The 24,204-nt window shown below is 57.7% G+C and overlaps 1 protein-coding gene across 3 annotated transcripts in view; it reads right to left on the minus strand.

Annotated features, from left to right (window-relative positions):
* Window positions 1–11: 11 nt before the first annotated feature.
* The window catches only part of TEAD4 (TEA domain transcription factor 4), a 61,929-nt gene continuing 37,736 nt past the window's right edge, over window positions 12–24,204 (minus strand). For 2 of the 3 annotated variants that reach the window (XM_061418227.1, XM_061418226.1), the window contains 10 exons: window positions 16,451–16,515; window positions 15,995–16,057; window positions 11,420–11,548; window positions 10,182–10,225; window positions 9,730–9,785; window positions 7,399–7,538; window positions 5,975–6,148; window positions 1,996–2,136; window positions 1,050–1,202; window positions 12–296 (listed from right to left, as the gene is read on the minus strand). In XM_061418227.1, coding sequence (XP_061274211.1) covers window positions 183–296; window positions 1,050–1,202; window positions 1,996–2,136; window positions 5,975–6,148; window positions 7,399–7,538; window positions 9,730–9,785; window positions 10,182–10,225; window positions 11,420–11,548; window positions 15,995–16,057; window positions 16,451–16,515 — 1,079 coding nt within the window. In that variant the 3' untranslated portion in view covers window positions 12–182. The remainder of the gene's footprint in view (window positions 297–1,049; window positions 1,203–1,995; window positions 2,137–5,974; window positions 6,149–7,398; window positions 7,539–9,729; window positions 9,786–10,181; window positions 10,226–11,419; window positions 11,549–15,994; window positions 16,058–16,450; window positions 16,516–24,204) is intronic. The other variant, XM_061418228.1, reaches the window with a different exon arrangement.

Here is a 24,204-nt window from a genome sequence, read left to right on the forward strand (position 1 = left end):
GGGCCTCTGAAGACGCACAGAGCTGGGGTTTATTGGGCTTGGGCAATTGCGGGTTCAGGCAGAGTTTGCTCCTGGGTAGAAGAGTCACCACCTCAACTCTCGGTGCTTCGGGGGGCTGCCCCTGTGGGGCCCCTCCCCTTGTCCCTGCACACGTGACGTCACCCCCTCCCTGTCCCTGGTCTCTACTCCTTCACCAGCCGGTAGATGTGGTGCTGAGCCCCATGCTCGCTCGCTGACACCTCGAAGACGTACGCGACGCACAGCAGGGTCTCCTGGGTGTCTCGGTTGGTGACCACCTGCGGGGGGGAAGAGGGAGGGCCTCAGGAGACAGCGCGCTGTCTGCTCCAACCACTGCCCACTCCTGCCCCCACACCTGCACACACCACACACCTGTCCCCTCACACACACACCTGCCTTGCCACATCGGCACACACACACACACCTGTCCCCCCACACCTGCACACACCACCCACCTTCCCCCCACATCTGCCTTCATACCTGCACACACACACACATCACACACCTGTCCCCACACACACACACCTGCCTTCCCACATCGGCACACACACACACACACGTTTCCCACACCTGTCTTCACACCTGTCCCCCCACACACACCTGCCTTTCCACCTGCTCCCACACACACACCTGTCCCCCCACACCTGCACATACCACCCACCTTCCCCCCACTCCTGCCTTCACACCTGCACATGCCACACAGTCCCCCCCACACCTGTATTCACACCTGCACACACATCTGTCCCCAACACACACCAGCCTTTCCATCTGCTCCCACACACACACCTGTGCCCCCACACCTGCACACACTACCTACCTTCCCTCCACTCCTGCCCCCATACCTGCACACACCACACACATCCCCCCACACCTGTATTCACACCTGCACACACATCTGTCCCCATAAACACCTGCCTTCACACCTGTTCCCCAACACACACCTGCCTTCCCACATCTGTACACACACACCTTCCCCCCACACCTGCACACACACATCTGCCCCATCTGCACACACACCCACACGCACACACCTGCAGGATGGTGAAGTTCTCCAGCACACTGTTCATCATGTACTTCTCAGGCAGGTGCTTCAGCTTGTGGATGAAGTTGATCATGTACTCACAGAGTGGGGAGCGGTGGATGCGGTAGGAGTAGTGGCCATTCTCGTAGCGTGCATACTCGGTCTGCAGGGCCGGGGACAGCGCAGCTTAGAGGGCCGCTGCCCACCTCCAGCCCGGCAGGTCCCTGAGGAAGGTCCACGACCCACTAGGGCTTAAGTAGGGAAGGTGGGGCTGAGACCCGGGGTCCCTGGAAACAAGACCTCCGCCTCCCCTGGGGACCCAGACACCCACCGGATATCCAAGGGAGGAGCTTAAAGATGGGAGGTGGGGACAGAGTGACAGCTCAGTTCTGGCCACACACAGGGGCAGGGTCACAGGGACTTTGTGGCCACCTGTGTGCATCTACACGTCTGTGCACACACAGGCACACAGCTGAGCGTGTGGGCTACATCAGAGTCAGCTTCAGGGTGTTAATGCTCCGTCCACTCGTAGGCAAGATGCTACCATCAGGGGGGCTAGCCAAGGGATTACAGTTGCATGTGGATCACAACTATCTCAAACTAAAACTTCACTGGAAATAACTCAAAGAGCTTTTCAGAGACTGCGACTTGCCCAGGCACCACCCACAGGTGGGAGAGGTCTGGGTTAAACACTGTGGGGGACTCAGTGCCAGGGTTGGCCCCCCAAGACCTGATGTATAGCTGGTGAGAACCACCAGGATGAGGGGGCCTGGCCTCCCACCGCTCCCCTGGCTTGTGTTGGGCGTGAGGTAGGTTGTCAGTGATAAGGACGAGGTGAGGGTGAGACTGCCTTAACTCAGACAAATCTGGGGAAAGAGGTGAGAAGCCCAAGCTGGGGTGGGGGATGTGTGTGCGTGTGCGTGAGGGGCCGGAGCCCGGGTGGGCAGCGTGCCTACCTCCACTTTCTCCACCACCTGCTTGCCAAAGGAGCACACCTTGGTGGAGCAGGTGATGATCATGTTCTCGGGGCTCTCGTACTGGCTGGACACCCCATAGAAGGAGCTGCCCTCGTCCTCCATGTTGGTGTTGAGGTCTGCCTGGAGGGAGACAAGGGCGAGGGCGGGGTGGTGACTCAGAGGGGTCTTGTTGGAGGTCATGGCCCAGGTCCCAGGGCCAGCACCCCCTGAGGGGGCGGTGCTCAGAAAGAACATGGATGTAGGGCCTCAGAAAGCTTCCATTCACACGCAGGCCTGGGGTAAAGTCAGACTGTGTACAGAAACAGTGGAAAGAGCCTGGCCCCTGCTGCCCACCAGGTACCAACCGCCCAGCAGATGGGACCTCACATTGGCCTTCAGTGCAAGGAGACCCTGCCAGTGCCTTTCAGCAATGGCTCTGGGGGGCCGGCCCCTTGCCATCTCTGTGGCCCCGTGAGCCCAGCCACCCTAGACTTTTGCATCTCAGTTCTGCCTCCAGATCAGTCTCCCCAACACCAGTCCCCTTCCGCTTGGCCCCTCCTCTAACTGCTCTGAGACGTCTTGGCACCCTTGTGCAGAATCCCTTTAAAACGGGAACACCACTAGGTTGGCAGGGCCTGGCCTTGCCCCTTCCAGACGGTGAAGACCCTGGAGGCAGGAACCAAGCTGTCCCAGGGCTTGGCCAGGCGCAGGGTGTGTGCCTTAACAGAGTGCGGCACGTGACTATCTGAGCCTGCCCCCTCACAGTGGCTCTGGGCGAGGAGCGGTCCTGTAGTCACGAGGAGGGCACCTAAGCTTCCTGCACCTGCCAATCCTCAGGACCGCAGCCCCACCCCAGCCCATAGACACTCCCGGGTCTGCTGGCATCACCTCCCACTCGCCCGGCCTTTCAGTCACCCATGCATCCTGCCCGGCCCAGAACAGTCAGGGTGGAAGGGGAGAGGCTGTGACATAGTCTCTGCCCTCAAGGAGTGTGTGTGTGTGACTTGGGGGGTGGGGGGAGCAGCAAGAACAGGTGAGCTGGCAGCTGAGAGAGAGAGAGGAGATGAAGCAGAGATGCAATTCCACCGGGACTTCCCTGGCGGTCCAGGGCTTAGGACTGTGCTTCCACTGCACAGGTCCTGGGTTCGATCCCTGGTCGGGGAACTAAAATCCAGCATGCAAAAAGAAAAGTCCCACAGGGGAAGGTCCAGAGTCCGCCCCGGAATCTACCCCTGGGGACCTCAGCCAGCGATAGCCACACAGTATCCTCCGTGACATCCTAACTACGATCCCACTCCCTCAACAGCCCCACCGCAGGATTTCCTGCCCACCATGTACCCCCACTCTGAGCACCGTGCCCACACAAGCTTGGCGTCTCCACCTTCCCAGCCTGAGAGCAGAGCTGCCCCCATTACCCTAAGAGGCGCCCCACCCCCCACCCCTCGCGCCCCTCACTCCCCTCCCCCACCCTATTCATAGCCGCGGCACGGTGGGCAGCTCACAGGCTGTGCCCAGAACAGGTGTGGGGGATCGGGTGGCTGACAGATGAGCCGAGACAGCCGGGCAAGGGGGCCGGGGGCTCAGATTCATTGTCACACGCTGGTATGTGCCCAGGAGACAGGGCCCTGCGACGGAGGAGGGGCAGGGGCCCTGTCCTCCCTGCCAGCTCAGCCCAGCCTTTTCAATCTGGAGTTAACAGCCATCAGTGTCCAAGAGGCCCCTCTCCCTCCACCGACGGACAGAGGAGGACTCTGCTGATCTCACAGGTCCTGGGGAAGGAGGGCGGGGCGCTGGCCTCTCAACCCCTGCATCTCACATGCACCGGACCCAGCCTGACCCCTCAACCCATCCTGCACCAATGCCCCTGCCAGCTGGAACCGACGAGCCCCGGCGGACGCAAGCCAACCACTCACTCCCTACTCCCACCAGTGAGGGCAGTAACTCAGCAGGAGGGGCCGGGAGGCCGAGCTGGGGACATCAGAGTCCTCCCTCCTCCCACTCCAATCACCCTCTAACCCACCCCACAGCCTGCATGCCCAGGGCCTGGGGCCGGATGAGAAAACCACCAGGCAGGAAAAAGGAGGCTGGGGGTGGGGAGGGGGCTCACCATGTCCTTGCCCAGCTGTGTCCCTGCCTAAATGTGTGGCCAATCTGGCACCAGCTCCATGCCAGGGTGCAGGAGAAGAGGGTTTTGGATGACTGGGGTCTGGGGCTGCCCAGGAGGACCCCAAGTCCCATGGTTAGCAAACAGGAGAACTCCCTTCCCCACATCACAGGTCTGACCTTCCCTGGAGCTTCTGCCTTCCCCACACAGGAGGAGAGGATCCAAATGAGGGCTGAGGTGTCCCGGCCACCAACATGACCCCCCACCCCACATCCCCAGACTGCTGCCCCATCCCCACCTCCGATTTCACCCACCCTCACCCTGCCCAAGCCTCTGGCCATCAGGGCTCAGGTTGAGGACAGGAGGCAGGCACACAGTCCCCTTCACCATCAGCTGACGGCACACACCAGGGTCCTCAGACACACAGCCTCTCACATGCCCCCAAGAACCAAGTGCTGATTCTGCAGGTGGAGAAACAGGGTCCAGCGGAGCCAAGACTCCCAGGAACGCAACTCTCCAGCCAGGCTCTCCGCTGCCTGCCTGGCTCTCCTTACATGCTGGAGGGCTCACTGGTAGCCCGCCCCCAGTCCTGTGTGGTGACCGCACCCGGGCGCTGAGAACACAAGCTCCCGTCGGGTCCATACAGTACAGGCTCTGCGTGCAGCCCGTGGATGGGGCACTGAGGCCAGCATGGAACTTGCCCATTCACGCTTCGTGGCACCTCCGCCCCAACCCCCTCTTCTCTCATCACCCCGCCCCCAGCCCCTCAGAGTCAGAAGGAAGGAGAGGACCAGGGCCACAGACCAGACTGGGGAAGGATGCTCTGGCTCCACCCCCAGTCCTGCCAGCTCTGATCTCCAGGCAGGATGCCTCCGACCATCTCCTGGAAGCGAAGTCTGGGCTCTAGAAAATGACTCTGAATGCACATCTAAGTCTGCTCTCTTCCTGACCCCGCTTAGGAGCTGGGGTCCCTTTTTAGGCAATCCACAGCCTCCTCCACCAGGACAGGGGAAGCACCAGGGCCCTGCAGGAGGCACAAGGCACCTGGCAAAGCAGGAAATGTAGGGTGATGGCTACAAGCACACTCCCAGAGCTGGGTCTGCACTCTGGGCTGCCACTACGAACTGGGTGGCCCTGGCAGGTCATTTCACCTCTCTGTGCCTCAGTTTCCCCTCTAGGGACCAAGGCTGTCAACTGTACCTCCCTTCGGTAGGGTGGCGAGGATGCATGCTCAGTTGCTCAGTAGTGTCTGACTCTTTGCGACTGCATGGACTATAGCCCGCCAGGCTCCTCCGTCCATGGCATTCTCCAGGCAAGAGTACTGGAGTGGGCTGCCATTTCCTCCTCCAGGGGATCTTCCCGACCCAGGGACTGAACCTACATCTCTTATGTCTCCTGCCTTGGCAGGCGGGTTCTTTACCATTAGTGCCACCTGGGAAGCCTGGTGAAGAAGAAACATGCTAATTAAAGTAACACGATCAGGGTGACCTTCTCCCAACGGCCCTGATCTTCCCCAGCACGCCCATCACAAGCGGGACTGCAGGAGCCAGGCTCACCAGGGCTGGGGGTCTCCCAGCCAGGCCCTTGTTGACTCCATGCCTCAGTCTCCCCATCTGTGAATTGGGGGTCTAGGGTGGTTCTCATCTGAGGGTGGCTAGAAGAACACAGGCTATTATCTCCAACTGGAAGAAGGCAGATGCTGGTGAGAAGGGCCCCCACGCTGCTATCTCCCCTGACCAGGGCAGGGTTCCCATCAGTGCCTCCTGCCAGCCAGGCCTCCCTGGTCAGGCTTTTCCCTCGAGACAGTTGAGCCAAGGGCCAAGTGATGGTCATCGACGAGCTGGGGCAGGAAGGAAGAGGCCACCCGAGACTTACCCAGAACTTCACGAGGAAAAAGGCATTGGAGGGTCCACGTTCAAAGAGCTCCTTGAGGCCGCCCTTCTTCTCGGGGAACTTGTCGTAGATCTGGTGGATGTCCACGGCTTCGAGGTAGGGGTCGCTGTAGCTGGGGCTCGACTGGCCAATGTGCACGAACAGGTGCTTGTTGTACTGTGGGCACAGGAGAGCTGGTCTGAGGGGCCGGGGGGCGGATGGACCAGCCCTGGGGCTCCGAGCATGGCCAGGGGCCCAGAGCAGGGATGCCACGGCAGGGCCTCAGGTTCCCCCCTGGTAACACGGAGCAGGAAGAAGGGCTGAGTGCAAAGCAGAGTAAACAGGCATCCCACGCATGGGGCAGGCGGCCCCCCACAGGTGCTTGGCATGTGTTGGTCGCTGTTTGCACTATTCTGAGTTGTGACTCGGTCGCTGAACATCCTTAGGCGAGTCATTTCTATCTTTGGACCCCCTCAATCTCATCTGTGATGGAAGACCACTGAACCAGAAAAAGGGTGTTTCCCCCGCTTGGAGTGATGGTGAGGGTGCTGGGAATCCCTTGCTGCAATCCAAGAAAATCCACTTCTTTCACAATACACTCTGGGCTTCCAAGGAAGGGTTTGTCTGACTAACAAGTTCCTCACCTGAAAAATAAGCTTCTAAATGTCAAACTGGGAGTGCGGGGGGTGCGGGGGTATAGGAGGGAGGCTCAGGAGGGGAGGGGATGTATGTGTACATATGGGCTGATCCACGTTGTTGTATGGCAGAAACCAACACAACGTGGTAAAGCAATTATCCTCCAATTTAAAATAAATTAAGAAAAAAATAAAGACCTTGAGAAATCTTAGCGTTTAAGAAAAAAAAGTGTTAAACTGAAATGATCACTGAAGTTTCCCAGGCTCTGGCCTCCTGTCCACCCGGCCAGGTGCTACTCTGAACTCTGCAGGTGACGCTGGTCACCCAGGATGGAGACACAGAAGGGGACAAGGTGGGGGTGGGCTGCTGCTCCTGCTGATGTCCCCGAGGATGTGGGGCAGACGGGCGGCTCCTTGGAGCCACAGGGGGCAGTGCAGTGCAGCCTGGGGTGGGGCTGGGACCAGTGTCTTCAGAGGGAGAGGTGACTAGACGGCAGGAAGGAAGACGTGAAGGGACTGGGGACTAGGATGGGGCACAGAGACCAGGGGAGGACTTAGGGGAGGGAGAGACGCAAGGTCCAGTGAGAAAGAAGCCAGGGCAAGGACGGGTGAACCAGGAGAGGATGGGAAGGAGCAGGGAACCTAAATTCAGTCCCAAGGTGGAGCGGGGCAGAGGGCAGGGAGAGAAAGCCCGAGCAGGTAAAATTGGAGCTGGAGGAGGCTGGGGAGCAGCACCCTCCAGGAATGAGGATGGGGCGGGAGAAAATCCAGCTGGCGAAGGCTAGGACCTACCGTATCAGGGTCCTGCTGCCGCTCCAAGAAGGCAGAGAACTCCAACATCCAGAGCTTGGAGCTGGCCACGCTGCGGCCCTGCCATGGAGGCGCGGGGGGCGCAGAGGGCGACGGGGCAGGTCCTGCCGGAGACTCGAACCCTGCATACGGTGGACAGCACATGGGAGCTGGCCCACACAGCCTCCCCACTCCAGCCTCCCCCAGACCCCCAGACCCATTGGAACCTGCTGTGTGCCTCCCAGCAGGCATGGGGGTGGGGGCAAAGCACTGGCCAGTGGCCCAGGGGCAGCCCTGGTAGGGAGCTCAGCCCTGACAGTTCAGTCCCCTCTGGGCCCAGGATGGCTCTCAAGGGAGATGATGCTGGCCGGGGACAGGCTGGGAGGTGGCGGGGGTGGGCAAGGGGACGGGGGTGGCTGGGTGCAGGGGGCGAGTGGAATGCCTGCTGGACCCAGGGCTTCCAGGGCAGGCACTGCTTGGTTCTTGCTCTGAAGGGGCTTCAGGTCCAGCCAGGGAGATAAGTGGACAAATGACTACAATGACACGAGTCTCTGCCCAGCCCCTGTGACCAGCATCTGGCCCAGACGTGAATGCAGGTTTGTGATTAAGTGAAGCAATGAACGTGATGAAAACAGGCTGAGCACTGCAGCGGGGCTCCTGGTCCACCTTGGAGGTGGTCAGAAAGGCTTTCCGCAGGTGATGCTTAAAGAGCTTATGCAGCGGGGGTGGGAGGGAGGCTCAAGTAGCAGGGGATATATGTATACTTATGGTTGATTCACATTGTTGTACAGCAGAAACTAACACCAATTAAAAATAAACTTAATAATAAAAACAATAAAAAGAAGTGATGCGGCAAGAGCAGGAGGCAGCAGCAGAGACAGGGGAATGGGCTCCAGGCAGAGGGCATGAGGCGGCCGGATGGTCAGTGGGCTGGGAGGCTCTGTCCAGCAGTTTTGTGCGGGGGTCAGAAACAAGACTTGAGAGTTGGGGCCTGGCTGCTGGGTGAGGAGTACAGGTTTCAGCCTGAGCTCAGAAGGGTGACAGAGGATTCTAAGCAGGGCCGAGGAGAGACTGGCTGAGCATTTCTGCACATCTTGCTCCTCGTGGAGGAAGGACTGGGCAGGGGCAGGGCTGGCCAGAGATGCGGGCCTCATGGGCTCTTCTCAAGGGGGGAAAAGAAGAGGGCAGTGAAGAGGAGGGGACACAGGAAGGACAGGGAGGGAGCAAGACTGCAGGACTTGGTGACAGACAGGACGAGGGGGCAGCCGAGGCAGGTAGGTCAGGAGCCCGGGGAGGAGACAGAGAAGGGATGGCAGAGAAGCAGGCAGAGGCCCACACTGGACACACCAGCTCACACACAGGACGCGTGAGCTGAATCCCTCGTTCATTTGTCCAAGGGCAGCTTCCTAGGTCCTGCCCGGTGGGGACACACTGGACGTGGCCCAACACACGGAGGACAGACTCCAGCCTGGGATGGTGCCCAGGTGCACGGAGAGTGACAATCACTGGGGAGCCTCGAATGGATTCTAAGCCGGAAGCAGCGCGGTGAGAAAGATGCTTTAAAAAGATGAAGGGTGAGTTACGGGGTGGAAGAGCAAGGATAGGGCTACAGACGGGGAAGCTGGTCAAGAGGCCACGGCAGTGACCCGGGCAGGAACGAGGAGGGCTTGAGAGAAGCTGATGGGCAGAAAGGGGAGAGCACAGATTAGGGGGGTGGGGGTGGCCCCAAGCGGCCGTTAAGAACCTAGGAAGGCCGCAGGGCTCCTCTCAGAGCAGGAAAGCCAGGCTACAATGTAGGCAGGAGCCAATCCCAAACCAGGAAAGGTGGCTAAGGGCGAGGATCCTGTCTTGCCCTGCAGAGGGGCAGGTGGAGGGACCCTCCTGAGAAAGAGGCAGGGACAGAGCTGATCACGTGAGCAGCCAGGGTGCCGCCCAGTCTGCCCCCTCTCAGGAGCCTTCCCTCTGCTGACCAGGGGCTCCAGGCTGGAACGCCAGGCTCTGCGGGAAGCCTGTCTTGAAGGAGAAGGTTACAGTGTCCCAGAGGGAGGCCAGCCCAAGTGCCAGGCTGCACGGGACGCACATGCAGGTGGGGCAGCTGCCCGGGGCACCCACCGTGCCCCTTGAACCTGCACGCTGCCAGCCTGAGTCTCTCTGGGGAGGATGGGCAGCCCTGGGAATACAGGGGTCTTGGCTCTGGAGAGGACTGGGGTGCACAGTCTGAGCACGCACCAGGACGGCGTCGAAGGGGGCGTGAGTGCCCAGCTGTCGGGGCCTGGGACCGGGACAGGAGCCACAGGGCGTGACACAGGAGGGAGTCAGACCCTGCCCACCCACCTGGCAGAGGCAGTGACGGCTGGACAGTGTAGGTTTGCTGGGAGAAAGGTTTCACACTGCAGGAGACGAGAGAAGACGCGTGAGCCCAGGGCAGCCATGGGGCCTCGGTCAGGCCCCAGCGCTGTCTGTGAGGCAGCCTGGGGGGTAGGGACTCTGGCCTCCTGCTTCCCCAGGATTCTGGCCAGCCCATGGAAGCAGCATGTCTGTGGGGCAAACCCATCACTCCCTCCCTCCCACCCAGGCCAGCCTCCTCCCCTCGGGTCCTGAGCTCAGGCCCTGCCCCGCCCAGGACAGACCAGGGCTTTGGCAAAACCCGGGTGCGCCATCCTGAAGCACAGAGCCACCCGGAAACGCTGACTCCACCCTGTGGCCCACCCACCCTGTGGCCGGGGTCAACAGAATGGTTCACTGGCTCAAGTGCAGCCCAGGGAGCAGTCAGAGGCCATACTCACTCGTGGGACGTTCCGGCTTGGCCCGGCAGAGCTCCTTGCCAAAACTGAGGAGGTAAAAGCACAGGGTCAGCAGAGCCCCGCGGGCATGGCAGGCATCGTGCAGTCAGACGTCGCAGGGGCCCTAGAGCTGGAAGGGAGGCTGGAGCCTGGGCCCGGGGGCTGGGGAGGGTGTTAACACCCCTGCCTCCATCCAGGCAGCATGGCCTCCCAGAGAATGCATCCAGGAAGCCTAGCCCCGGGAACACCCCCCAGTGAAGGGCTCCCAGGAGAAGCCCCCAGACTCAGACACGGCTCCTCCCGTCCCCTCCCTCAGAGACAAGTCCTCTGTGGCGGTGCCAAGCATGGCCCCCAACAGTCCTGGAGTCAGGCATCCTGCTTAGATCTGAGCGCCCCAAAGTCACGCGGGCACACCTCAAGTCCTGTCGTCCTGTCTACTCAATGTCCTGCTGGACACACTGAAAAACGGCTGGATGAGAGGCTCGCCAGACTGCCCCTTGTTCTCGGGCCTGGGGTGGTGCGTTAGTCCCGACAGCCAGGAAAAACCCTGTACGGAAGGACACAGCCCTGGGATGGAGGGGCCTTTCTGGACTGTTCGTAGAGCGGCCGAGAGACCCTTTCTCAGGCCAAGGAGTTCACATTCAAGAGGAGTTTGCTCTTGGACGTCAGCCTCCACCTGGGAGGGACACCTGAGGGGGAGGGGGGGATGAGGCCAAGTGGGGGTGGGCGTTGCTGGGCACCGGCCAGTGCTGCCCCAAAGCCTGGGACCTAGGCTGCCTCTTCTGCATGTGTGCATGTTAAGCTGCTTCAGTCACATCCCACTGTTTACTGTGAACTGTAGCCCACCAGGCTCCTCTGTCCATGGGATTCTCCAGGCAAGAATACTGGAGTGGGCTGCCATGCCCTCCTCCAGGGGATCTTCCCCACCCAGGGATCGGATCCAGGTATCTCATGTCTCCTGCTCTGGCAGGCGGGTTCTTTACCACTAGCGCCACCGGGAAACCGGGCCAACTCTGCAGAGCCCCCAGGCCGGCCATCTGATGGCGTGGCTTCGGCCTGTGTCCCTGCCAAGGCCCCAGAGGGCAGTTCCAACACCTGCACGGCCCTGGGTCCTTGGTCCCTCCTTCCCTGAGAAGACTCACGTGACGACTCTGGTGTGGCCAGCGCCGTGTCTCCTCAGAAGGGGGAGGAGGGAGAAGGACAGGGTGGTCCAGCCTCCGGCTGCAGGCAGCTCCACTTACCCCTGAGACCGCTGGGTAGCCTGGGCCCCGGGTGAGGGTCATTTTACTGTGGAAGGCTGCGGCGGAGATGATCTGGGCGGACGACATGGCAGCCATGCTCTGCAGGGCCTTGTCCTTAGCTGCCTGATCCTGGGGAGACATTGGGGGGAGGCCTCAGCGCGAGCACCGTGGCAGGCCAGGAGAGGCCCCGGGACCAGGCTCCCGCTCCTGCAGGGCTGTGAACCTTCCCTGTGACTCTGAGGAAGTCATTGGGTGGCTCTGATCCCTTTCCTCATCTGTCAAAGGGGACACTTGTCCTGCCTGTCGCACTAACGTTTAAAGAGACTTTGACCCACTCCCGGGCATATAGCCCGAGAAAAACATGATCCAAAAGGATACATGCACCCCAGTGTTCATTGCAGCACTGTTTACAATCACCAGGACGTGAAAATCAACAGAGGAATGGATAAAGAAGATGTACATATATGCAATGGAATATTACTTGGCCATTAAAAAGAATGAAATCATGCCATTTGCAGCAACAATGGATGGACCTAGAGAGTGTCATACTGAGTGAAGTAAGTCAGACAGAGAAGGAGAAATGTTGTATGACATCCCTTATGTGTGGACTCTAAAAAGAAATAATACAAATGAACCTACTTACAAAACAGAAAGAGACTCGCAGAAAACAAACTTATAGTTGCCAGGGGGAAGAGATAGTTAGGGAGTTTGGGATGGACAGGTACACACTGCTGTATTCAAAAGGGATAACCACCAAGGACCTACTGCCTAACATAGGGAACTCTGCTCAATGTTCTATGCCAGCCTGGATGGGAGGGGGCTTTGAATGAGAATGGATACATACATATGTAAGGCTGAATCCCCTCTCTGTCTACCTAAAACTACTGCTGCTGCTGCTGCGGCTAAGTTGCTTCAGTTGTGTCCGACTCTGTGCGACCCCATAGACAGCAGCCCACCAGGCTCCCCCGTCCCTGGGATTCTCCAGGCAAGAACACTGGAGTGGGTTGCCATTTCCTTCTCCAATGCATGAAAGTGAAAAGTGAAAGTGAAGTCGCTCAGTCGTGTCCGACTCTTAGCATGGACTGCAGCCCACCAGGCTCCTCCATCCATGAGATTTTCCAGGCAAGAGTACTGGAGTGGGGTGCCATCGCCTTCTCCAACCTAAAACTACTAGAACATTGTTAATCAGTCATACCCCAATGCAAAATAAAAAGTTTAAAGTTCGAAGAAAAATAAAAAGACTTTGAAGGTCACCGGCCAGACCACAGCTCTCCTGTTACCAACCTAAGGGACACCTGTAAACAGAGACCACCCAGGCCTCGCTCACCTCCACACCAAGGGTGTCTGGGGCCCCACCTGGCTCATGGGAGAGGAAGCAGGAATACGCTCAGCAGAGGTCATCTCCGGTCACATGGACAGTGACAAGGGCCAGTCTCCTGTGGTCCCTGTCTCAGACCTGGCCTATGGGTGTCAACTGTACCATGGGCACCCACGGCTCCTGAGCCTTTTATGTGTCAGAATGTGACTGTCTGTCCTCTGTGGTCCAAAGACCCTCCCAAAAAAATGGGCTCACCCGGCACAGGCTCTGAATGAATCAGCAGTTATCATCTGCTTATAATAAATCCTTGTTAATACTTGTCTAAGCCAATGGTCCCATCCTGAGCTCCCCAACCCCAAAGGCCCTCTCAAGCAATAAGACAACATCCTGTATTCCAAAAAGTCCATATGGATCGGAAATAAGACCATACAGACAGACGGGCTGGTGCAGGGAGCATTACTGGGGCTAAAACGCTGGGTTATGTCAACTCGGGAGCTCTGATTAGAAATCCTGTATCTTTATGATGGATTATTTTAAATGGGAAAAATACGTGGGCCCTTTATTTAATCACCAACTTGGTGACCCAAATCTGTCCTGAATGATAAGCAAGCGGATTGCTGAGGGAGGGCCTCACAGCTCACAGCTGGGTTTGCTGTGACTTCACTCGCCCGGTGGGTGGCATTACAGCAAAGGTCCGAGTGGTGAGCCCGGCATCCTGCGGGACACGGCGTGGGGCCAGGCCCTTCTACCCAGACTCTCAGGGACCCGTACAGTCACAGGGCACTAGACAGCCCCCGGAAAGTAAAGAACACTGTCTCACTTTGGCTCTGAACATCATAGGATCCCTGTGAGGCTGGCAGGACTTGTCACACCCCTATTCTAAGATAAACTGAGGCTCAGAGAATTTAGGGGACCCGGGTGTTGACAGGGGTCACAGGAGGGTCTGCCCTGCGAAGTGGGTCCAGGACAGGCCATCCATGACCTCTGACCTCTGCAGGCCCAGGGGCTGAGCAGACCGAGGAGGGGGCAGGTCAGGACCTGAGGGCAACCCCATCTTCAGCACAGAGGGTGCAAGAGGCCACGCTGAGTGGTGGGCACCCCAGCCCATTGTCCTTTTGGGGCCAATCTTCAATCCTGCTCTGAGGTGATCCCTATTAACCAAAGTATCAGGCTGCCTCTCTGCAAGGATTCTGGGGGTCTCAGGAGCATCACTCAGGCTTGCTCCCTCCAGGACATGGGTGGGGCAGCACCCCAGGAACAGGGTCTGTTAACAGACCCCTGTTAACAACGGCAGTGGGAGGCTGGATGGCTCCAACCAGAGATCAGAGACCTGTACTCCTTTCTCATAGCCGGCCTAGTGAACAGCCGGGGACCAGCAAGTGGAACAGGAATCGGGGAGGAGTGGGGGGATGACATCAATGACCTGGTACTGAATTTTGAGGTTGGAGGGGACCTCAGACAGCACCTTGATTAACCCTGTCATTTATAGGCAGGGAATCTGGCTGGAGCTTGAGGTGGATGACCCAGCCAAGTGCCCATGGGCAAAGCCAGGCCAGTGACCCAAAGATTTCCACCTGACCTTGCTGCCCATGGGGTAGCTTAACTGCACTGGGCCCCAGACCCCTTGGAGAATATGGTAAAATCCTCAGACCAAATTCTCCCCTAAGTGCATATGCAGGAAAATGTGTATATTACTTAAAGGACCCGTGGCTCCCCTTGAAGCCTGTCTGGCGGCCCACTGAGGCTGTTCCTGGCCCCTCATCAGAGTCTATTGACAGGGACAAGTTCAGTCCCTCCAGCACACGTGGGTCATACAGCCGGGCCCCTCGGGAATCAACAGCTCCCCTCTACAGCTCTTAACAGAAGCCTGGACACCCCACTCTCCATCAGGTCCCCCGCTGGGCCCCAGGGAGTCACAGGGCAGCCAGAGAGTGGAGTGGGGAGCAAGTGGGCGCCAGGGCTGAGGGTGTCCGGGTACATGTGCCAGCCTGAGAGGGAGGGACCAGCAGCTGCGGCCAGCCAGCTGTCCTGGGGGCAAAGGAGCGAGGGCTGGGCCGCAGCTGTGGGGGGCAGGGACAGCTGGGCTGATGCAGGAGGAATGGAGCTGGGTGGGCAGCGGGGGCAGCCTCCTGTGGCCTCCGACCCACGCCTTCCAGGCTCCAGTGTCAGGGTCATGGGCCGCAGTCCCAGAGGAGTCCTCTGTGGTCCTCTAGCCCAGGGGCTTTGAAACTGGGTTCTCGTATGCTTTCGGGTTCGAGAGTCGTGGGGCCTGAGAGGGATGTAGAGGAGGGGTCCCTAGCCCGCTCCTCGCCAACTTAACTTTGACCACAGCAGCTCCTCTGACATCTTATCGGTGATAATTCAGTTAGGAAAAAAAACAGAAAGGCTTCCACTGCTTTAGAAAATGTCTGTGGGGAGTTCCCTGGTGGCCCAGTGGTTGGGACTCTGCGCTTTCACTGTTGAGGACCCAGGTTCAATTGCTGGTCGGGGAGCTAAGACCCTACAAGTCACACAGTACAGTCAAAAAAATTAAAATTAAAAAAAATTTTTTTTAATGTCCATGGATTTACTGGTCTGGTCTAAGGCCCAAATGCTGGCTCCTCCACGGGAGGAGTAGTCACCCAAGGGGCCCTGGCTCTGGGGTCCAGAAGGCCTGAGTCCCATGCAGAGGGGGTTCCCACCAGGGCTGGCCCCCTCAAACAGTCACCTGTCCAGGCCTGCAAGGTGGGGCTGATCCAGGGAGGGGCAGGAACGTCCAGTCCCAGAGAGTGGGGTGGGAAGAATTCCACCAGCCCCTCCTCCAGCATGGAACCCCGCTCCCCAGCAGTGCCTCCCAGGTCCCGCCATCCTCAGACAGTAAGGGTCTGAGGGGTCCTCAAGGAAAGGGGCCTGGAGGTCAATCCTGTCGCCCTAGCCATGGGATTTGGGGCGTGCACTGTCCCTCTGAGCTGGGGCGGATGGTGGTGGTGGTTGGAGTGCACAGCAGGAGACTGGACTGTGCCTCCCAGGATGCTGAACCTGGCCGTTCACACACACACGCACATGGCTGCCAGTCAGTGGTCACTGTCCTCTGCCGGATGGGGCTTACAGGGTTACAGGCTGAACCCCACTTTCCTCAGCACCTTGAAGCCCGCTGGCTCTGCAGGCAGTCCCGAAACCCACAGAAAGACTTTTCCTCCTGGGAAATGAGCCCAAAGTCCCAGAGGCCAGCCCTCCCGAGCCCTGGGCCTGTGCTCCCACCGCCACCCCTGTCTTACCTTTAGCTTGGCCTGGATCTCACGGGCTTTTCGCCGAGCCAGCACCTGGATGTGGCTGGACACCTGAGGCAGGAAAAGGGACTCCTGTTCCTGCCTTCTCCCCGAAGGCCGCTCCCCACGGGGTTCCCCCCAGCCCCCCATCCGCCACAGCCCCCCATCCACATCACAGACTGAATGAATGAATGAATGAATGAACGATCCATCACCAACGGGCCCTCGGTTCCGCCCTCCCAGCTAAACAGAAGTGCGGTCCTCCTGCTGGCCAGGAGAAGCAGGGGAGGGGTCTTTCTCCTCCCAGCGACGGTGGCGGGGACCCCAGGGAAACTGACCGTCTGGGGCACACCCAGTGGAGGACCCCTCCTGAGTTGGCCCCCAGAGCCCACATCTGGCCCTGCAGAGGGCCAAGCCGACCCCGAGAGCCACCGTTGGTGCCAGGGCACCCGCGCCAGGGCCCACCTGCTTCCTGGTGCGGGTCTTCCCTGTCCGGAGCTTGATGTAGCGGGCGATCAGCTCATTCCGACCTGCAGAGACACAGCACCCTCTCAGTGGGAGAGCCCGAGGGACCCCAGCCCTCACCTCTGCCCACCTGCCCAGCACTTGGGGTGATGATTCTGCAGGCCCCTTCCCCCCGCCACCCTCCTTAGATCCCAGGGGTCTCCAGGCAGCAGGAAGGAGCCAAGGCCTCGCTGGGGGATGGTAACCTGAGGACACGATGACAGGGCCATGGGTCTCCAGCTGGTGGGCACACAGCTTGGAACCCCCGCCCCCCACCACCCCCGCCGGAGCCTCCCCTCACTGCAGCCTGGCAGCTACCTCTGCTCATGCCACCCCTGGGGCCTCCCTGCCTTGGCCCTGGCTCCAGACAGCTCCCTCGGTCCCCACCACCTCCACGAAAGAGCAGGACCAGACAGGGTGTCTGTCTTGTCTGTGGGCAGCAGAGGGCACGTGGGATGCAAGGAGCGTCTCTGGAGGGGAACCCGCGGCCCTGACCCGGACACAGCTCCATGGCTCCTGCTAGACCATCACCAGGTCACCCGAGTGCTTCCTGCTGGCCCAGCCTCCTAGAGGAGATGCTGCAAGACCCCATGTCCTCTCTGGTCATAAATGAGATCAGGATGAGGGCTCCCTGCCTTCCAGGAGCTCACCACCCGTGCGGCCAGATGACGGCCCAGTGCCTGCAGCCAGTGGGGCCCATGCCTCGTGCTCAGAGGGCGAGGTGCCAGATCAGGCTGGGTGGCCAGGTGAGCCTTGAGCTATACTGACCACTGGTAAGATTAGACCATAAAGAAGGGCACTGGAGGAGACGGAGGGTGAGAGGGTTTGAACAGGAGTGATGACCTCCTTTCTCCACCTATGGGCACAGTCGCCAGCCAGCCCAGTCCTCTAGGCCTGGCTGAGCCAGGAGGCCTGTGGGGGGTGAGAAGCTGCTGATGCAGGGCGGCAGCGAAACAAGCGGGCCACCCGCCACCTGGGTGGTAACCAGGGCACCTAGCCAAGGCCACGCGGGTCCCCCAGCTGACCTCTCCCCACTGCCAAGGCTGAATCAAGAGCCGCCCTCAGGAGGTCTTGTCTGCCAGGAAGACTCGCCAGCCTGGGAGCACAAACCTGTCTGTGTCAGGGAAGCAGGGGGAGGTCCAGACCTGGGGACACTGCCTGCGAGCTGATCTCTGTAAGCCCACGGTCCAGCACCATGCCCCTGCTCAAAGCTTCCCAGGGGAAGGTATTCCGCAGGCAGTCCAATGGACACGTGACAGTCCTACTCCACATCTAACCAGAGGCAGTCATGCTGCAGCTGTGAACTGCAGAGACGTGGTCACAGGCTGGGAGTCGAGGAGCCAGGTTGCAACCTGGCAGCTCCACAGACAAGCTCTGGGGGCTCACTGCTCACTTCCCTCCGGACCCTCACACGGCCTCCTCATCTGAAACCTGGGCCCTGACGGCCATAGGCTCATCATTCAAACGTGTCCAGATTGTACAGACTTGGGAACAGACCTGAACTCTGGCTCGACCACAGCTCTCTGGAGCTCAGTCTCCCTTCCTGTTAATCAAACGAGCTCCCGGCCCACAAGAAGAGTCCACTGCCAACGTTCAGGGACAGAGGGCAGACGGGGTGGAGGTTCTTGGGGCCCCTAGGCTGAGCGCGGTGCCAGTGGGTATGGTGCTGGCAGTAGGGGAGCCGATGGGGACCCTTTGGTCAGCATCCGGGATCCAGTTCTCCTGCTGCTCCAGCCCAGCCCTTGTAAGGGCAGCAGCCCATCACTTCTGTGTCTCTTTTCCTGCTAGATTCTTAGCATCACAGAGGAGGGGACCGCACCTCCCTTCAGGTCTGCATCCCCAGTCCTGGCATCTCTGTGTCAGATGAATGAACAAGTCTGCCAGCAAAAGCCGATGACTCTGTTTTCAAACTAGGTTGGAATCCAGCCCCTTCTCCCCCAACCATCACCATAACAGTTCAAGCTACCACCTTCCCTGGCTGAATTCCCTGCTCTGAGTCCATTCTCTACACAGCAGCCACTGTGATGCTATTAAAACTCAAGCCCCCTCCAGGGGCTCCCATCTGCCTGCCTAGAAAGTGTCCAAATCCCTACAACAGCCCAGAGGCTCCCCCAGGATCTGTCCACCTATCCCCAGCTCAGTCCATCCCTCACCCCACACCACCAACCTTTGAGGCTCTGAGCTTTTGCTGGACGTGCCAGGCCTTCCCACCTCAGGGTCTTTGTATGTCCTGTCCTCTGCTCAGAGACCCTCGAGGCCCACTCCCTCACCTTCACGTCCCGAAGGCAACTTTGGCTCAGCTGCCACTAGAGGGGGGGACGTGTTCCCTAAACACCCCACTGAAAGCTGAGGTCACCCCCCCAAACCCCCCAACTGCCCGTCTACCCCCGACTCCCAACAGGAGGAAATCTCCTGTTTATACCTAAAACTAGGAAAAGTGCTACACAGAGCGAGCACTCAGTAAATGCTGCTAAATGAATGACCCGATACTGGTCACACCTTCCGCGGGAAAAGTGAGTTCAATTTTAAGTGCAAATAGGGGACTTTCCCGGTAGTCCAGTGGTTAAGACTTCTCTCCCTCCAATGCAGGAAGGTGTGGGTTTGATCCCTGGTCAGGGGAGCAAAGATCCCACATGCCTCACAGGCAAAAAAGCCCACCTAAAGGAGAAGCAACATTGTAACAAATTCAATAAGACTTTAAAAAACAGGTCCACATCCAAAAAAATATTTTTTATGGCTGATACACGTTGTTGTAAGGTAGAAACCAACACAACACTATAAAGCAATTGTCCTCCAATTACAAATAGAATAAATAAATGAAAAAAAATTAAAGAAGAAACAAATATACAGATAATCTACTTTCGATGAGTCTGGCATTGTTCTCAAAGTGCTCTCCTAGCCTGGTCTCATTTGAGCCTCTCAGTTCAGTTCATTCGCTCAGTCGTGTCCAACTCTTTGCGACCCCTTGAATTGCAGCACGCCAGGCCTCCCTGTCCATCACCAACTCCCGGAGTTTACTCAGACTCACGTCCATCGAGTTGGTGATGCCATCCAACCATCTCATCCTCTGTCGTCCCCTTCTCCTCCTGCCCCCAATCCCTCCCAGCATCAGAGTCTTTTCCAACGAGTCAACTCTTCGCATGAGGTGGCCAAAGTACTGGAGTTTCAGCTTTAGCATCATTACTTCCAAAGAAATCCCAGGGCTGATCTCCTTCAGAATGGACTGGTTGGATCTCCTTGCAGTCCAAGGGACTCTCAAGAGTCTTCTCCAACACCACAGTTCAAAAGCATCAATTCTTCGGCGCTCAGCCTTCTTCACAGTCCAACTCTCACATCCATACATGATCACAGGAAAAACCATAGCCTTGACTAGACGGACCTTTGTTGGCAAAGTAATGTCTCTGCTTTTCAATATGCTATCTAGGTTGCTCATAACTTTCCTTCCAAGGAGTAAGCATCTTTTAATTTCATGGCTGCAGTCACCATCTGTAGTGATTTTGGAGCCCAGAAAAATAAAGTCTAACACTGTTTCCACTGTCTCCCTATCTATTTCCCATGAAGTGATGGGACCGGATGCCATGATCTTCGTTTTCTGAATGTTGAGCTTTAAGCCAACTTTTTCACTCTCCACTTTCACTTTCATCAAGAGGCTTTTTAGTTCCTCTTCACTCAGGACAGAAGCAAATCCAGATTTCCATGAGGCCTGAAGCATCTGAAAACTGGGGAGCTTTCTTTGAGAAAAGGAAATTAGAAACAAACACAGAACTAGGTTCAGACCTGCTGGAGGTGAGGGTGGGCTCCTTCTCTTGATGATGGTCACGGCTCCACAGGTGGACATATGGACACGTGGACTCTTCACCTACCAAACTGTCCACTTCAAATACGTGTCATTTATTGCACATCAATCATATTTCAATAAAGTTATTTTAAAATTTTAATTAAAACTAAAAAGTTTCGGGAACTCCCATGGTTAGGACTCCGTGCTTTCACTGATAGCTGCTGTTGTTCAGTCGCTCAGTGGTGTTCGACTCTTTGCAACTCCATGGACTGCCGCGCGCCAGGCTTCCCTGTCCTTCACTGTCTCCCTGAGTTTGCTCAAACTCAGGTCCATCAAGTCGGTGATGTCATCCAACCACCTCATCCTCTGTCACCCCCTTCTCCTCTCACCTTCAATCTCTCCCGGCATCAGGGACTTTTCCAATGAGTCGACTCTTCACTGCTAGGGCCCAGGTTCAATCCCTGGTCGGGGAATTAAGATCTTGCAAGCCACACAGTGCGGCCAAATAAATAAAAGGAATTTTAAACATAAATAAATTAAAGGTTTAGGCACCTGGAAGGGGCCCAGGCAGGTGAGGGCCCTGAAGCGTGAGCCTCACTGACTTCACTGGAAATGCACCTGGCCCAGAGAAGTGCAGGCAGATGGAGCATCTCACCCAGGTGGGCACCAGCAGATGCAGGGTTAACGCCTGGGTTCGAGTCCTGGCTCAGCCACTTGGAAGTGGCTCAGGGCCTGGCAAAGAAGGTGCTCCAACTGCAGGAGGCCACTCCCAGCCTGGGAGGGCCTCCTGGCCTGGACAAAGTGGAACATCCTTCACTGCTGTGTGTGCTCAGTCGTGTCTGACTCTGTGCGACCCCACAGACTGCAGCCCACCAGGCTCCTCTGTCCATGGGATTTCCCAGGCAAGAATACTGGAGTGGGTTGCCATGCCCTCCTCCAGGGAATCTTCCCAACCCAGAGATCGAACTTGCGTCTCCTGCATGACAGGTGGATCCTCTACCACTGAATCACTTGGGAAGCCCTGTTAAACAGCAGCCAGGAGGCTCCTGCCCACCCCTGGCTGAGACTGTTTCTCCCCACATCACAGAGACCCCCCAGGTCCTAAAGACAGAGCCCTACCCAGCTCTAGAACCACCTGTGTCTCTGCTACAGGGTCCAGGAGCTCTGCCTCCAGACAGGCCTCCTGGCCCTGGGCCAGCAGTAGGGCCAGAGGAGCCAGACCCAGGGGTCCAAGGCTGGCTCAGCTGTCTTTGTGCTTTTCAAGTTGTGCTTCTCTCCTTCCGGGGTGATTCGCCCTCCTCTCCCTGGCCGGCCCCTCTCAGACCATACGGCAGCCAGGGCCCTTGTGCTGGTCAGCAGTGGAGGATCCTGGGGTGGCGGTGGAGCCCCAGGTTTCTCTGGGTGTCTGGAGCCAAGGGGGACAAGCAGCTTTCTTCCTGCACCCTGAGGATCTCCCGAGGTCAACCCGGCCGTTCTACTGCCTCCAGACCAGCTGGCATCTGATCCAGACTCCAGACTTCATACAGACATAGGGAACTGCTGCAGTTTCTTTCACACTTGTGATAATAGTAATAGTAATGAACACTTGTGGAGCAAACAGGCATCTGTACAAATACAGAGTGAAGACGGTAACTGCTCTGTACGCGTTCACACTTTTGCCCTCCTGTAGCAGCTGTTCTATCTTCCATTCCAGCCACAGGGAGATCGAGGTACAGAGAGGTTTACAAGCTTGTTTACGTCGGAGGCCAGCAAGTGGTTGAGATTCAGATCCAGGCAGTCTGGTTCTCTCTGCCTCTCTGTTTTGTTTTGTTTTGGCCACACCATGCGGCATGCGAGATCTTAGCTCCCCGACCAGGGATCGAACCTGCATCCACTACATTAGGAGCAGGGAGTCCTATTCACTGGACCACACAGCGAAGTCCCTAGAGCCTCTCTCTTAACTTCTCTTTAACATGAGAGTGAAAGGACCGACCAGGTGGCCCCAGGGGTCCTGTGTAGCCTAAGTGAGAAGAAACTAAGGCCCAGAGAGGGGACGTGATTTATTCAAAGTCACATGGTTTATTACTGACCCAGGGCCATGGAACATCCGTTTTCTAAGGCCACACCCAGGGCTTCACAATGGCTCCTTTTCCCCACGGATGGTCTGGGAGTTGCCCAAGACCATTCTACTCCACCTCTCTGAACCAGTTCCCCCACCACCACCCCAGGCCTCTGCGTGAAGTAAGTCCTTAGTGATGGCTCACTGTCCCTTGCCCTGACCCTGCCCAGGTCCTGCAGGGACAGCCAACTATTTGGACCAAGAGCCCGGCCTGCTGCTTACATTCTCTCCTGGACAGTGGCCCCCAGAGGTGTGGGAGCCAACGTGCCTGAGCTTATGGGAAGCCAGGAGGACCCCGGAGCCTGGGCAGCAGAGGGAGACAGGGAGTGTGCAGAGCTGCGAAGCCACAGAGAAGGCAGCGGAGAAAAGCAACGGCAGAGGGAATGTAGTAGGAATCCAGATGAGCCGGTGGGAAGACAAGAGACCTGCACCCTGTCCCAGCTCTGCCCCCAGATGCAAACCCCCTCCAGGGGCTGAGATCACAGACTGGGGCAGCAGGAGGCCAGCTTGGACCACGTGGAGGCCAGCTGGGCAGCCGGGCATTGCAGTCTGGCAGTGACCTTGGCCAACCCCAGAAGAGAGTCTGGGTGGGGCTGGAAAGGACACCCCACCAGAAGGTGGCCCATGTGTCAGAGAACATGTGCCCAAAGCCCCCACCCAGCTCACACCCATGACCCCATCATCCATGGGCGAAGATGGCCATAGGGATTGACCCTCGGGCTAAAGGTGGGGCGCTCCCAATGCAGCGGCCACACCAAGTGACCACCCCCTACTCTGAAGCCCACAGCCGGAGTCACACGTGTTCTGCCAGTCACCCCAGGCTCTTCCTCAGTCACACGTGAGCCACACATGAACCTTTATCCCATTTGCAAATTCTATCTGGGACAGGTCTCTTGTGTGTCTCATCCCCTCCCTGCACCAGGCCTGCCCCGGGCCATAAACATGTTCAAAGTTTATGTCCATTAAGAAAGGTCGGAAAGACAGTTGTTTTTGCTAATATTGATAATACAGTCCTGTTAGAACTAGTTTTCTAGTCAAAGCTATGGTTTTTCCAGGAGTCACGTATGGATGTGAGAGTTGGACCGTAAAGAATGCTACATGCTGAAGAGTTGATGCTTTTGAACTGTAGTGCTGGAGAAGACTCTTGAGAGCCCCTTGGACAGCAAGGAGATCAAACCAGTCCATCATAAAGGAAATCAGTCCTGAGTATGCACTGGAAGGACTGATACTGAAGCTGAAACTCCAATACTTTGGCTACCTGATGTGAAGAACTGGCTCACTGGAAAAACCCTGATGCTTGGAAAGACTGAGGATTGGAGAAGGGGATGACAGAGAATGAGATGGTTGGATGACATCGCTGACTCGATGGACATGAATTTGAGCAAGCTCTGGGAGTTGGTGATGGACAGGGAAGCCTGGCGTGCTGCAGTCCATGGGGTGGCAAAGAGTCGGACATGACTGAGCGACTGAACTGAACTGAAAACTAGTTTTCAAAGTTGAAAAGGGCATGAAGCAAAGGGAGATATTCAGCAGAGTCCTCACAGGGAGGGAGCTCTTTAGAGGAGCTGACATTTCACTCTTGCACGGGGTGGCTGTGGAGGAGGCCAGCCCCTCCCCACTGCCATGCACATGGCCTGGCCTGGGGGCTGCTCTGGCCAGGGGTCAACTGAAGCTATAAACACCTGCAGCTGGAGGAGAAGGCTATTTGTGGAGAAGACACTTTTCAGGCCTGACATCCGAGCTGTCACCACCATTGTCCCTGGAGGGCTCTGGGACTTCTGGTGAAATCCAACCCCATCTTCAAGGCCACCGCCAGGTGGGCATGCCCATTCCTGCCTC

This window comes from Bos javanicus, chromosome 5 (genome assembly GCF_032452875.1).
Source record: "Bos javanicus breed banteng chromosome 5, ARS-OSU_banteng_1.0, whole genome shotgun sequence".
NCBI lineage: Eukaryota > Metazoa > Chordata > Mammalia > Artiodactyla > Bovidae > Bos > Bos javanicus.